A 15,695-nucleotide genomic window follows, 5' to 3' on the forward strand; every position below is an offset into this window, starting at 1 on the left:
TATAAAACAGGAGGAGATCAAGCCCACTGATACTTGCTTCAAAGAGACACTATTCGAAGTTCATAGAATATTTCAAGAATTTGCCAGTATAGAACGAAATCAAAAATTTGATGTGTGAACACCATCAGACACAACTTACAGTAATTATGTTGTAGCCTTTGCCTTTATTTGTACTCAATTGCTCAATGGACATAATATTTACAATACAAGCAAATAGCATTTTACAACCCGATAGTAAATGCATCTATACACTTAGGGCCAATTGTATATACACACTTGTGCTTGTATTATTGGGAGGGTCTCGTTTCTATTTCCGGCACTTCCTGGACAGGTTGCCAGCCACGTGAACGAGATACAAACTGACATAAGTGCAAATTCAGGGTTCGCCACTGCAGCTGTCAGCCATATTGAATTTGGAGGTTGGGGTTGGTGAGAAACATCCATTTTCCATCTTCAATTCTGACGGTCCTGTTTATTTTCCAAACTTTAATTTGTACAATGTTTTACTTCAAAACATGTGAACAACTTTTCCTCGTCTTTGCCATTTGTTAAGACTTCAGTTTTGAAAAATCGTTGCTTCAATTTGTCATTAGGGCTTTCCACGTCTAAAACAAAGCCCGACTCTTCCAGACTGCATAAGTTATGAACAAATTCTGTGGTATTTAAAACTTTGTGCTTTTTTTCCCAGTTATTTAGACAACTGGTGAGTTGTGACTCTCAGACAATAACAAGAATTGCAGGAAAAACAAGAAAATACAACAACAGGATAAATTTCCCTTGGTGGTGAATGTATGTTTCCAGTGGAGATTGTGGTCTGGAACCAGACGCCTCTCAAATGTTTTACTCAGAAAAAAAAAAAGTCTTCACATCCTGCCTGCATGTATAACATTTTAAATTTAAATGTACAGTCGCTTATTGCATCACTTATGCGAAAATGTGCATTTGTAGACCTGACTCCTGAGTCATTCCTTGAGCTCTCAGAAGACCCCAACTGGTTTTGGGACAGGGTGGCTAAGGTAATGATTAGCTCGCTTATGTCTACGGCTGGCTGTGCCTGTTTTGTTTGGCATACTTAGAAAAGAGTGGAGCACGATAATACCACGAGGCGGACAAGCTATTGTCCTCTTGTCTGTTTTGCTCTGCCTCCAAATGCTGTGTTGTTTCAGTGAGTATTTGGCTGGAGCTGAGCTGAAGAGGAGAGGTTACTCAGAGTCATTGGAATCCCCGCACAATAGACACAAACCCCCACCTCTTCTGCTTGGAACTCCAGGTTGTGAACCCCGCTGCAAGAGCTCTGGCTACATCCTCCATCATTCATCCACCCACCAGGCTTTAGGCTCTCCCTCCAACACAGGAGCTCTCAGTGCTGCTAAATGGCTCCCCTAAGAAGCAGCATAAACACCACCGTTCAGTCCAAGGCCACGGTTCACTCTGGAATGCACCGCATCACAACTCCTCGTGGAAAGCACTTTATCGCCTATCTCTCTCTCTCTCTCTCTCTCTCTCTCTCTCTCTCTCTCTCTGCTCCCTCCCCTCTCGGAATAAACGCGTTGCCATGCCAGCGGCAGTCAGTGCAGCGGTTAAAACCCGCTCGTTCTCCTGGATTTTAGTGCGTGATGTGTTCAGTCAGCAACGTAGGAGTGCGCCGGCTGAGCTGAACGTCGCGGCTTCTTCGCTGTCCTTGTCTCCCGGTTCCCCACTCCTCCACTCCCGCTGCGGACTGAGACTTCCACCCGGCAGCCGAGAGACAGAAGCGACAGCACACCTGGAAAATAGATGGAGGGACCTGAGCCGCAGCTGTCGCCGCAGTCCACCTTTCTCCCGTGGTCCGAGGGGGGAGGGCGCTCGTAAGCTCGTCTGAGTCGGGGTTTGGGAATACCTTTCCGGGATTAGAAGGTTAGTGTGTGTGAAAGACAATGTCCCGCGGCTCGCTCTGGCAGTCCCGACTATTGTTGGCGCGGCGGCGGACGCACGGAGCTCAGTGTCACCCGGTCCGCCCCCACCTCCACCTCCAGTAGCGGTTCAGGCTCTCGCGTCTCGGGCGTCCCGGAGTGTGAAGGATGACTTCCTGGCAACGCAGCCGTCCTCTGCGTGTCCTCCTGCTCTGCTGCGTGGCGTTCGTTGTCTGCGCAGAAGCTTCCAGCGGCGGTGAGTCGAGGCTCATTAAGATCCAATTACATAATATCACAGCAATTACTGCTGTCATCTCCAGCAATCAGTGCACAGCATCCCTTTGTCTGTCATCTCTGTAGGGGAGTGACAAAACTTTTTTCATTGGAGTGTTTTTCTCTTTTAAAGATGTTAATTAAACACATTTTAATTAAATTCCATTCAGTTTTGTAAGTCAAAGGAAACAAGCTAAAGGTACTTTATATAATTTCTCATTTCTATGTTGCTTTATGGGATCCAGTTCTTACCAATATAAATAGTGCAATTTCAGAGTCAAGTTAATTTCCAGTTACATTCAATGCTATGTGATCTTAAATATTGTCCAGTACAATCAGATTCAGTTGCTTAAATAATGTCATTTGGTGAAAAGTTGTCCACGGAAATCTGAAACAGAACATAGAAACTTAATACTGAAATACAGGAAAAATATGAAATAAAAGAAATACATCAGAATTAAACGGAGAACCCTTTAAATGTGTAAAGAAGAAGTACAAGTTCGCAAAAAAACTAAGCTCAAGTTGAATTTAAGTAAAAACCCAACCGAGTCTCCACTGGACTTCTTTATGCTGAGCAAGCATGTGGTGACAGTGGAAAGGAAGAAGCTCCTTTTAAAGGGAAGAAATGTCCTGCAGAGTCAGACTCAAAATCAGCAGCTAAGCTTCTGCCCTGACTGATTGACTGCGTGTTGAGTGGAGACAACAGACACAGTAAAAGAAAATGCTTAGCAGTACCAATTCTGTGTTGTTTCTGTGTTGAACAGAAAGAGAGGACATAGAGTTCGTTCACATTAGCTCCATCGGAAACTTTACATGCTGGAGAAACACAGATAAACACAGAGTAAAGCTGATGTAAAAGTACTATCTATGGTTAACATAGTTAATGGAAGCTTTAAAGGCTCTACAGAGATATAATAAGAGAAAATCTTCTGTGAAAAAACAACTGGAAGAGAACATAAAGATAATGGCAGCAAATAGCCAGCAAGATGGGAAACTCCAGCAATTACTGTTCATTTCTGAATTGACTGGGCCAAGTCTGTCTAAATAAATTAAATGTACTTGTTTAGGAGTAAAAAAAAACTTCATAATAGGTGACAGGTACACTGCTGGATGCTCAAACTGAACAAGGACAGTGTCTTGTCAAAGTTTAGTACAGTTTATTTCAGTTCTGACTGCGGGAGCTGACCAGGTCAAACTCTACACACTAAAAGGAAAACAATGAAGAAAAAAAAGAACACTTGAACGTATGTAGAAAAAACAAATGGGGCGGTCAGATTTGTGTTACAAAAAATGGACTATCAGCCAAAATTGTTTGGCCTCCATAGACTTATTTCGCCTGCTGACGGGTACCTGAGCAGAAAAACCCAAACTCTCAGCTGCAACAATCACATCAGCTAGAGGTGAGCAAACAAAAAAGTCCGCCAGAAATTTAGATTGTTACAGTTGTTAAAATAAAAAGAAAAGCAACTTCCAAATTAGACATTAAAGAAATGTATCGGCCAGGAAAAGCCTGATCTGCTTCCCTTAGCCATCCATCATTTTGGATGAATAGTTAAATCATTGAAGAGGGTTTAATTGCGGTCAAAGTGCCTAATTGGGTCAGAGCCTGTTAATGGGTCTGCTAGTGATGTTCGGACCCACATTCTTTCTCTGTCCCACATTATGGGTCTGCAACTAACAGAAATGGCTCCGGGAAATTGGATTTTAGCCGGTAAATTACTCTAATAAATCATTAACCCCACTACAGGAATGATGAGGTGAATGGTGTGCCTTTCATCGCTCTCTATTCCAACATGCCTGCTTTCTTTCTCTTTCCTTTCTTTCTCGTTTTCTTAAAAACACTGCCTAAAGTTACTCTGTGTGAGTGTGTGGGAACCACTCCAACAACTCCGGCACCTGTTCCCACACTGCTGTGCACTTGCTAATTTGTGCTGAATGGCTCGACGCGAGTTCTTCCCTTATCATGAGTGGATATGAGATCCTTAACAGATTTCGCCGCATGACTAATGAGTATTGACTCACACGTTTCCTTCATATGCTAATCGCAGATTCTTCCCTGCTCCTTTTTGTTTCCGTCTATCCGCAGGAGCCAGAGCGTGTTGGTCGCCCAGCGTCACCTCTTGCGCAGATTGCCTGCAACGTGGACCACAATGTGCTTGGTGTTTCCAGGAGGTGGGAATGTGTACACAAGTGTGTGTGTGTGTGTGTGCTCTTGTCCGTAACAGACAAAAAAGAAATAAAGCAAACAGTGGGAACGTGGCAGCCTTTCAGCAGCATTCCTTCAGATGACACGCACCAAAGCTTTCGTGGCATTCACAAATGAGAATATGATGTGTATGTTTGAGCCCCAAAGCGGTCTGCGTTGTGTGACCTGTGCGAGCGCGTCAGCCTCTGTGTGAACATTTTCTCAGAGTCGGAGCCACACTCTATCCGTGTGTTTAGTCTCCGTGCTCACGCATATCGCCGCATCTCCCCCTCTGTTTGTCTCTATCTGTCTTTTTCTGTCTCCCTGTCTTGTCTTTCTTGTAAAGAGCCCACCCCTGGATCAGCTTTTAGAAATTCCAAAGCCTCCCAGTGCCACACCAGTTACCGCACACATACGTACACGCAGCCACACGTATACACACACGCGCGCGCACGCACACACATGCAGTGACATCACAGCAGAAGTATAATGTCAACAAATGTGTGTTCGGGCGCTCCCATGCCAAATTTCCTCTGAATTCATGTTGTTGGGCTGAGTGAACTTCAAACATCACCTCCAAAACCTCCTACAAGCTCACACAACCACGCTCAGACAAGCACTGAAAACAAAGCGTTAGCGGCTTTTATGTAAATCCAAATTTGTGTTTACGTAGGCAGTTACAACCCTAGCCCAGAAAGGAAAGTCCCAGGAAGTCCGTCAGAAACTTCTAGGCGTTAAAGAGCTGGTCAGTGATAACTAAAAATAAACAGAAGTCAGTCTGGCTTTCAGGTTCAGCTCATGGTCACGAAGCTAGAAAGAGTCTCAACTCTCGCTGTAGACTGTCAGACGCTTTGCTCTGGTGGGTTTTTCTGTCTTGCATTAGTAGAAATCCCCCCCAGTAATTAAGCCGCTCCACTACACGCCTGCACAATCTTGTTGGTCTCGTCACACGCTTGAAATCAGACCCATGGGAGGTTAATAACTCACTGTGAACACACACACACACACACCAGTGAGGTTTTACAACTGTGCTGCCACTGTACTGCATTTCCATGCCTTAGTCAACAAGCCAAAGTACGAAATGTTAGTAATCTGTTCCAAAGCTACGAGTCGTGACACTGTTGGGCTGTGCAGTCAAGACAGCTGACAATTTTAGGTGTTCTCTCATCTTATTTTTATTTTTTTTAAAAGCTTAAATAATTGTTTTATCTTTATGGAGACATGAGAGATTACATATTAGCTGGCAGTACTTCAAGAGGAGCAATTTAAGGGCTTAAATAATACGTGGTCTGTGGTTTTTATGTCTGGTCCCCTCTGTCTCAAATCAATACAAGCAGAATAAAACGGCTCAAAATAGAAAATGAAACCAAGGTAAGTGATAGTAAAAGTGGTTTCAGTTTGCCATCACCAACGCACCTTGCAGACACCAGAGATAAAGTGAAACCACATTCTGTTAACGGTGTGTTAACAGGAGTGGAACTGAGGAAAGACTGACAAAGAAAATGAAAACTTTTCCACCTCACTATGACAGCTTTTACTCCCGCTCAGTCAGATTAGCCCCACTGATACCAGATGTGGTTCTGTTACTTCTAGTCTTCCATCCTTGTATGTATCCATTGTCATGGATTATGTTAGATCCACATGGGAAACACAAGCATAAATTTCCGCAACAAGCTCCTGCCCAATTAGAGATACCGAAGCATTCTTTGTTCTGAAGGATCTTTGCTTTTTGGCTTAGCTTGTTCTCCCTCAACAAATGTAGTATTTACACATTGAATAGTCATAATGGATAAAGACAGAAACTTTTTAAAAAATCTTTGCACACATTTGGCCCCTAGGACTACCTGCACGGGGCTGAGCAGAGCCGTCGCTGCGATCTGCCGGACAGCCTACGCAGGAGAGGTTGCAGGCCTGAGTTCATGGAGCGGTCGGACGTCAAAGTGGAGGTCGACGCCACGCTGAACAGCACACAAGTGTCCCCACGGGAAATCAGCATCACCCTCCGGCCAGGTACACAAGCTCTGAAACTCTGGATTTTGTGTCTCATTTAAACCAAAGTCACTTCACGGTTTTCTCACCGTTTCTTGTTGCGTGTCTCTGTGTGTGTGTGTGTCCAGGTTCAGAGGCCAGTTTTGTTGTTGCCGTGAAACAACTGGAGCGCTACCCTGTAGATCTCTACTACCTGGTGGATGTGTCAGCCTCCATGCAGGAAAACCTTGATCATGTAGGCTTGTGGGCTGTCAGTCATTTTTTTATCGCTGCTCTTGTGTGGGGGGAAAAAGTGATTCATCACCAAAAATTTGGATTTCAGATATGAGTTTACACAAATTCCCTAAAAAAAATAGAAAGAAAGAAAGAAAGAGGAACTAGGGAAATACAAATTATTGTTCTACTTCTTGTTCAGGCTTTTCCTTCCTCTTTGGCTACTTCATTTGTCTCTGTTCTTTTTGATTCAATATTATCTCCTTCCTTATTCGCTTACGCTCGTTTCCTTCGTCTTTTCTGTCCTGCAGCTCAAGACGGTAGGCGTCGCACTGTCCCTACGGATGACGCAACACACCTCAGACCTCTGGCTAGGTTTTGGCTCATTTGTGGACAAACCTGTCTCCCCTTTCATGAGTGTCCATCCCTCCAAGATCGACAACCCCTGCAGGTACAGAGGAGAATGTGTCATTTGTCTTATCTAAAAATGTCTGACTTCAAAATGTACCTCATTATCTCAGATAACATTCATATTTTCATGATACAAGGAGAGTCACATGCAGGGAATTTAGTTATTAAAATTCCCTACAAATCTAGAGGTGCTCAAAATATTGCTAATTATTATTATTTTTATTGCAGTAGCATAATCTCTCTCTGAAATATTTTGAAAAAGCACACCTTAATTTGAGGATATTTGTTCAGTGGGAAAAGCATAAAGAGTTTGGGAAAGAGGCAAAAATCTCCTAATGAACTAAATTCTTTGACTGAGTTCAAATAAATCAAATATTTCATTATGTTCTCAAGTAAATGTCAAATGAAAAATGTCACGTCAAGGCACTTTTCTCAAAGAGACACCTCCAAATTATGAACAGTTTTACTGATAATTACATTCATACTAATGAATCAAATCATATAGACACATTAGATCCAATGTCCCTGCTAATTCGGTTTTATTGATGGACGCTATATTCCTAAAAGCTGTAAATAAAAACTTATCTCAATGATTTTCTTTGTTTGTCTGTTTTTTTTTCTTCACCAGTGATTACCAGATCCGCTGTCGTCCGGCCCACGGTTTCCACCACGTCCTCAGCATGACCGGCAACATCAGCGAGTTCACGCGAGTGATGAAGCGCCAGCGCATCTCCGCCAACGTGGACACGCCCGAGGGGGGACTGGACGCCATGCTGCAGGCCGCCGTCTGCCAGGTGAGTAACGCGCCAAGCCACCCGTCTGACCCCGAGAGTGGCATTTGTGCTGGAACAATTGGAGGCATTCTGACTCAGCGCTGCGTGTTGCTGCAGGAATCCCGTTTAAGTAGTGACACCACTGCACACAGTCACCGAGGCTCACAAAACGACTGCAGGGGGGCTTTGAGTCACATCGTGTGAATGAGGGGGCAGCAGCAGGCAAGATTTCAGTCACCCCGGCGGTGGTCACGTTCAGAAATAGACTCTCCATTACATCATGCATACTATAAACTCAGTGAGTTTCGCCAAATACACAAACGTGCACACATGGTCCCGTTTTCTCACACTGTCTCTGATGATTCACAGACATGAAGAAGGAGCCACTCTGACTGAAAATGGGGGGGGTTTCTGCTGCTTTTGCTTAAATTTGGCTTTGCAGCGAGGCCCGATCATTGAGGAAACTAATGCAGTTCAGATGAAAAAACTGCCTCAATATGCATTTTTTTCCCTCAACCACACTTGTAAATCCTTAAAATAAGAAGCCCACAGAGTTTTCCACATCAGTTTCTGTGACTGTATCGATAAGGAGTGATTTAAGAGTTTTTAACAATGGGTGGAATTTTTGAAATCTTTCCAGAAACAGAGCCGATGTGGTGATATTTGTCATAAAGCAATCACGTTTCCAAAAAAAAAAGTTGGGGTGCAGTGTGTCTTTGCCCAGATACAGTCATGTATGTGAGTTATCTCACGTCCAATGCAGAGATTTCCTCCAAAGAGTTATTTAATTCTTTCGATGTGACTAAATATGACCTCTGTTTCTTGTTCTTTGGCAGCGTGCTGTTGGTTGGCGGCCAGAGGCAAAGCGCCTCTTGCTCCTGATGACAGACCAGCCGTCTCACCTCGCCCTGGACAGCAGGCTTGCTGGGATCGTAACGCCGCACGACGGCCGGTGTCACCTGGACAGCAACATATACACTGGAAGCACAAAGATGGTGGGAACCTCATTTAAAAAAAAAAATCTGTTAATCTGTAATGAGTAATCTGCGGTTACTCATTGCTTCACCAGGATCGCCGGTAAACTCCTTCATGCAAACATCTCCTTCACAGGACCATCCCAGTTTAGGTCTGCTGTCTGACAAGCTGCTTGAAAACCATATCTACCCCATCTTCGCTGTGGAGAAGATGCAGTACCAGTGGTATGAGGTAATTAATAAGTCTATACCATTTACTTGTTTTTATTTTGACACAGAAACTTAAGAAAAAATAGCATGTATGCATAATGAAGCACCTTATCTGATTCGGACTATAAGATTCGGATAAGAAATTACTTCCAGGTGTGTTTCCTTCTTTAGGAGTTGGTGAAGCTGCTGCCTGGATCAATCCTGGGAAAGTTGGGCCTCTTTCAGGCGCCGAACCTCATAGATCTGGTGGTAGATTCATACAAGGTAAAATCGTCCCCCTGTGGTTTCTCTTTAAAAATCCCCATCCTCTTTCATTCATCAAAGGAAGGTGCGAGTGCTGTAGAGAAGCGCAAGAGCTTCACATTAGAAACTCTTTTGTGATGCCTGTTTTGTTTTCATCGACTCACATTTCAGAACGTGGGAAATTCGACAAAGGGAGAAGTTTGTGGTTTTGTCTGGGCAGATGAAACAGAAAATAAAATAAAAAATAAAAAGACATAAGAAGAAGAGGTTAAAACATGCGTGACCTTGTGCTTTTTGTGTGTGTGTGTGCATGCGTGTGTGTGTGTATGTGTGCGTGAGTCTGTGTATGTGAGACTAGGAGGTTCAAACGACAGTAGCCTCTGGGCTATAAGCTCGCCTGCGGCAAAGCAGGCCTTTGTTTGCTCCGAGAATCTGCCGAATCCACAGATCTGGGTTTTCTGTGATGCATTCAGGCACACACACGCACGCACACACACACACACACGCACACAAGCAGCGATGCCTGAACAGAAGCTTCCATTATGAAAAGCTATCAGATCCCTACGGAAACCATGTGTCCTAATCCCGGACAGACACAAAGATACTATTTTTAGCCCCACCTCCTCGTCCTCAGAAGTCTTACAATGAGACGGAAAGCAAGGGAGGACAAAAAAAAAGAAATAAGGAAGCTTTCACAGCTTAACCTTGATTTAAATCATCAAATTAACTTCGATTATCGAATTTCGGACCTTAACCTAATGCTGCCGGTTCATCTGTTTTTTGTTCTCCACAGAAACTGTTGTCCGAGGTGGCGGTGTCAGTGTCAGTGGAGGACAAGGCAGTCAGCAGGTACTGGGTGTCTGTTTCTCCTCTTTGTCCCCGCGGATCCACTGCCAAGGACCAGAACTGCTCAGGGGTACAGCCAGGCCAGACGGTAAACACACAAAAACAAATGAACCATTATCACGTACTTAAAGAAAAAAATTCTAAAAAGAGGCATCCGGAGAGTGCGCTAGACGTATCGGAGCAGCACATATAAACACATCACTGAGAGCTTTACGCGACAGAAGAGATTTGGTAAATAATCCGAGTTGAGCGGATTATAATCTCTATTTAACAGGGAAACATTCCCATGTGATTCCATGACCTTTTCTTATGATAACCCTTATACCGTGCTCCATATGAGAGCATTAATGGCGGCAGGTAGAGCATTTATATTTAGAAACAGACTCCTATGGATACCGGGTCCAACACCTGCTCAGAAAGCTCCTTTCTGTACTCTACTACAGTAGCTATTTGCTGCAGTAGTTTTGAATGCTACTCTCAGAAAAAAAAACTAATTTGTATATCTGAGAAATCTTCTTTTCTTAAATTGCTCCATAAGATTTGTTCCCACCGAAAGGTTTGGTGTTCTCCGTCCAACACTGAGGTGCTTACTCACTGCCTCATAATTACTCCTTTGTGCACAAATTAATGCCCAGCGTTTTCATCCATGGGCGGATTACACTGTATTATGGAAAGTACCGAAATTTACCAGAAGGGTGATAAAAATCAAGAAAGGTTGACTGTAGATTCAAATCTTTATGTATAGTCAACAGCAGTATAATTATTCTGAGTCTTACTGTTACTGTAGTTGGGTTTTTATTAAAGACTTCCAGTCAGTGAAGCGTTGTTTGTACACTGTGCTAAACATCCTGTATTCAGGGATTATCTTCAGCCGAAATCAACAAGGGAAAGTTTTGTTCTGTCCCGAATCAGCTTTTATTGTAGCTTGCTTTGTTAACTGAACATTATGCCTGATTCTGTGCTGTACAAAAACAAAAGAGTTTGAGAATTTCCCTTTCATTATATAATTATTCCAGGCCTACAGTGAAACTGAATTGCTTCAAATAAGCATCAGCAGACAGCATTCAACGTGTTTACAATCGGAGTGCTAAGATGTTTATCCAGTAAATCATTCAACAACTCAACTTTATCCACAAGGATATTAGAGTTAGAAGTCCTAAATTGCATTGCTATGTACTGTATTTTGTTATCTTGTCCAGAATTGTGTTGTATTACACCTACAGAATATTGCGTCACATCATGTCATAGCACAACGTGTCACAGTGTTTTATCACTTGTGTTGTGTCCAGTGTGGGCTGCACAGTGGTGCAGGTATTAGCGCTGATGTGTTGCCTAAAAAAGGTCCTGCAGCATTAATCTGTCCCATGCAGACATCTTTTGCCCACACTATTTGTGGGATGTGCAGCTTATAAAACATAATCTTCATCAGCTTTTCTGCTCCTTCAGAGCATCAAGACATAAAACAGTGTGCTGCCATAAAAGTGAAATTATTTGGTATTCCCACAATTCTGCAATTTCTGCTTTCCTAGAGGATATTTTTAATGTATATTTTATTATTTTAATTGACTGTTCTTTTAATATTCCCAATAACTGACGAGTAAAGCCCCCCTGTCATTGCATTTATGCCTCTCTCTTGCCACAGTGATCACAGACATTTTTGTGCGCCAGTTTGCACCTGCTTTTCAGACATTTATTGCACATACTATTCTTCTCATTTTGTTTACGCAATCCTGTTTGATTTGTATGAGCTTTCAACCTTTAGAAACCCTTAGTCATTTTTCATGTATCCTCTGAATCATCGGCAGCCCCTAGATCAATCTGTGCTTCTTCTCTTGCTCTGTGGTTTGTAAGTAAGCTCACAGGCCTTCGTTTATGATGCCTCTCTTAAAGTACTCCCGCACTTTATATTGCTTCTGCCTTTTAGAATATTGAAAAACATACATAACTCAACTCCATTAGTGAGCAATCAGACGCTTAAATTTCATTCAGAAGGTGTCGAGCCAGCAAATAGTAAACTGATGGATGTTACTCTTTCCTTGCAGGTCTACTTTAATATCACCGTTGGCCAACGCTCCTGTCCTGATGATGGTGAAGATGAAGATGTGAGAATGTTGGTGCATCCGGTGGGCTACAATGAGTCCACTGTCATCAGTATCCGCTCTAAATGTCAGTGCAAATGTGGACCAACAAGCCGTTGCGATGGCAACGACCAGTCACCCTGCAGGGGAAGCCACCACGGTGTCAGTCAGGAGCAGAGGCCGGATCATGGACACATGAAAGACCCGAGCTCAGATCCAAATAGAAGTTGCAAAGCAGATGGGTCAAATGTGAGCTGCAGCGACCGGGGAGTGTGTGAGTGCGGAAAATGCACGTGTGAGCAGAGCAGGCTTGGGACGGTGTACGGGAAATACTGTGAAATTGACGACTTCTCCTGCCCGTATCAGAAGGGACAGCTGTGTGGAGGTAAGGTTGAAAAACATTTCACATCATTTCCAGTTGAATCACAAATACATTAAGATCAGGCAGTGCTCCTTTAATGCGCCCGAGTTCTTATTGAGACTCTCTTCAATTTCAGGCCGAGGCGTGTGTGTGTCAAGCGAGTGTGTGTGCGAGGTCGGCTGGACAGGCGACAGTTGCAGCTGTCCCACCTCCGAAACCAGCTGTCAATCCGCAGACGGCTTGCTTTGCAGCGGCTGTGGAAAATGTGTGTGTGGCAAGTGTGTGTGTACCGATCCCCAACGATCTGGAGACTTCTGTGAGAGATGTCCTACCTGCCAAGTCATCTCAAAATCCTCCTGGTACTTAGTCAATCACTACTTATATCCTAAATGCACAAAATAAACTCCTGCAGAATTTTTTTAAAACTCTTTTACCATCGACTTGGTAATTTGTTTTGTCTATTTTCAAAGTTTTTTTTTCCTCTTCCTCTTAGTAAGAGTGTGGACTGCCATCATTCTCGAGGTCTCTCCCAAAAAGAGGCGAAGCTATGCAACACCACCTGTGCTCTTCATATCGGCTCCAAAACAGATTTTTCAGGTACAACAAGTAGAAACTTGGATTGTGGAGAAATGTTTAATTCCTGCATGCTAACAGAAATGAACATATTGTAAGTTGAGATCAGTACCCATAGTTTCACTTAGAGGTGCAGCTCAGCACAGCAAAAAAACTTATAATTTTCCCTCATATTTCTATAAATAGCTACAATAACCTAAGATGGGCTAAAAGAAGAAGCCAGTGCCACACAATAATTAGGTTGCCAAGCTATGACAAAACTCAGATAACTGTGGATCGGGTAGTTGTTACTCTGTACACATTGGGACATGTTTTTTTTTTTTCTTTTTTAAAGCTAGAAAGCTGCAGTTTCAAGTTACAGGGTCAGAACAATCCTAAAGTTCCGAGGACTTTGTGGACTTAAAGCTATTTAGTGCTCACCTCATGTGTTGTGCTTATTGGCTTTTCTGAACACACAGCTCAGTGGGACTGTGTTCTGAGTTTGACCTGGATAGAGCTGCATTGTTTTGTGTGCACACATTTCAAAAGATTTCCTATCTAACTGACCTTCCTCCTGATATTAGAAACAACAACAGATTATATACGTCAGTGCATCTAGAGTTTCTGAAAGATGGTCACAAAATTTTCTATCATGTTGGAAGTAGGAATAGAGATGGGTTAGTATAATTCTTTGTATCAACTTTCCAAAGCCAAAATAAATCATTGTTTATTTGGACGCAGAAGAGTTCAGCTGCAGGCTTGATGAGTAATGTTTAATGTTTTTGTAGGCGTTGTATTAAAATCTGAAGTAAACAAGAAGCATGAATTGCAAAAATAATGCTATTATAAAAATAAAAATTACAACCGTATGCTTCTGATCAAATACCTTAAATGACTTAATTTAAATTCAGAAATACTTTATTTATCCCAAAGGGAAGTTAAATGTAACTTGGCCACTAGGTGGCTCAGTGGGTAGCGCATGATTGATGGAAGAGATCACTTGAACTTCCACCTTATTTCTGCTCTTTGGTTCTACTCTGCATCCATGATGTATCATTTTCAACTCACCTGGTATTGAGGTCGTTTTACTTGAGCTTTTGAGATGCTAATCAGCTGCTCCCAGTTGTGAAAACAATACCTGTTGCCACGGTTATTCACTATACCAACTTTCCCTAAGATAAAAAAAAAGGCGAAAGCAAAAGTTCTTGTAGCAACATGAGCCAAATCCGGAGGGAATAGCCGTTAAAAAAACAACCAATGCCTCGGGACAGAAAAATTTCCAAACAAAAGTTTACGAAGAGAACAAATCAAATCTAACGTCACAGAGTCACTCCGACATCCTCCCACCATGTGGAAGCGCAATCGTAGAGGCAATCTAGGTGCAGTTTTAATGGAGCAACTCTGGCTGCCCTTCACATTCGGAAGGATTTTAATACAATTTGGAAAATAATGTAGAGTCTATCATTCTACAATGAAAAATATCTCTCCCAAGTGAAAAACATTCAAGGCAGCTGCCAGCCTTTCCAGAGGTGGATATCCACGCGAGTTCATCCAGAGATCGAACAGCGGAACGTAAATAGACGTTACAAAAGAGCCACGTGTCGGAGTCTCCCTGCTGCAGATTGGACGTGAAATCCAAAACTGTACAGATGTTTGAGTGGTTTTACAGAAGAAAACAACCAGCCATACAGTTTAGGGTTTTCATTTGCTTCTGCACCAGTTCTTTGGATGGACAACACCAAATTAGAGAGACGTTTGGCCTCAACACAGAATGCTAAGTTTAGCCTAAACACATCGCATTATCTCAACACAAATGTGTGACATCAGCTGCCAAGCACGGTGGTGGAAGAGTGATAATTTGGGCCTTGCTTTGATGCAACGGGACCTGGATAATTTAAGATATACTCAGTCTAATTCAAATGTTGTAAATTACCATTTGCAATTCTGAATTACATTAATTTCCATTGGCATGATTTATTGTTTCATTAAGAATGAATCATTCTTGCTTTCAAGACATCAGCTTTAAGGGATTGTTAAAATAACTCTTTGGGACACTTTAATGTATCCCAACTATCTTTATTTAGTACCTCATGCAACATGAGGCACTGCAATTTTAAAATGAATGAATGCTAAATTTAAGCTTCATCTGCTAAAGAGGAGCTATTACCGCTATCTCCAGTATTTCCAGCTATTGAAATGTGTTGTTTATTTAGTTTTTCACAGCTGTTGTCTTTTTCTAAATTACTAGCAGCATTTTTATATACCAAGATTTTCAAATTGACTTCAGGCTTGGGCTTGGTCTGAATCTTTAACATGTCTGAGATTTGAATTTGCTCAGTAATGACAGCTGTCAGTATCAGTTTCAGATCAACTTGCACTCCGGTCAGGCTCAGCTTCACATTAGCAAAAGACCAGAACAATGTAAACACACACACACACACGCACACACACATGCTTTCCTGCGAGGTCACTTCCGTTGCTACCACGGCTGCTCCAGTACACCCTGGTGGATTGGAGTCAGCAGGCCGGCTGTCAGTGCTACAGCTGTATTTTACATTTTCTTTTTAGATTCCTGCTCACTTTGTTAGTTTCTCATGCACAAACACACACCTAATCTGCGCGCACACGCAGTTGCACATCCAAGTGTTACAGTTCATCCCCGCCTTCCAAATTTTTGGAACAGGACTGTTCATTG

The 15,695-nt window shown here is 42.7% G+C and overlaps 1 protein-coding gene across 1 annotated transcript in view; it reads left to right on the forward strand.

The window, feature by feature from the left end:
* Nucleotides 1–157: 157 nt before the first annotated feature.
* The window catches only part of itgb8 (integrin, beta 8), a 20,912-nt gene continuing 5,374 nt past the window's right edge, over nt 158–15,695 (forward strand). The window contains exons 1-13 of the mRNA XM_008421763.2: nt 158–2,148; nt 4,252–4,337; nt 6,189–6,360; nt 6,468–6,574; nt 6,864–7,003; nt 7,592–7,757; nt 8,573–8,731; nt 8,847–8,942; nt 9,092–9,184; nt 9,957–10,097; nt 12,052–12,472; nt 12,585–12,807; nt 12,942–13,045. Of these exons, the coding sequence (XP_008419985.1) occupies nt 2,061–2,148; nt 4,252–4,337; nt 6,189–6,360; nt 6,468–6,574; nt 6,864–7,003; nt 7,592–7,757; nt 8,573–8,731; nt 8,847–8,942; nt 9,092–9,184; nt 9,957–10,097; nt 12,052–12,472; nt 12,585–12,807; nt 12,942–13,045 (1,996 nt within the window). The 5' untranslated portion in view covers nt 158–2,060. The remainder of the gene's footprint in view (nt 2,149–4,251; nt 4,338–6,188; nt 6,361–6,467; nt 6,575–6,863; nt 7,004–7,591; nt 7,758–8,572; nt 8,732–8,846; nt 8,943–9,091; nt 9,185–9,956; nt 10,098–12,051; nt 12,473–12,584; nt 12,808–12,941; nt 13,046–15,695) is intronic.

Source organism: Poecilia reticulata, linkage group LG11 (genome assembly GCF_000633615.1).
Source record: "Poecilia reticulata strain Guanapo linkage group LG11, Guppy_female_1.0+MT, whole genome shotgun sequence".
Lineage (NCBI taxonomy): Eukaryota > Metazoa > Chordata > Actinopteri > Cyprinodontiformes > Poeciliidae > Poecilia > Poecilia reticulata.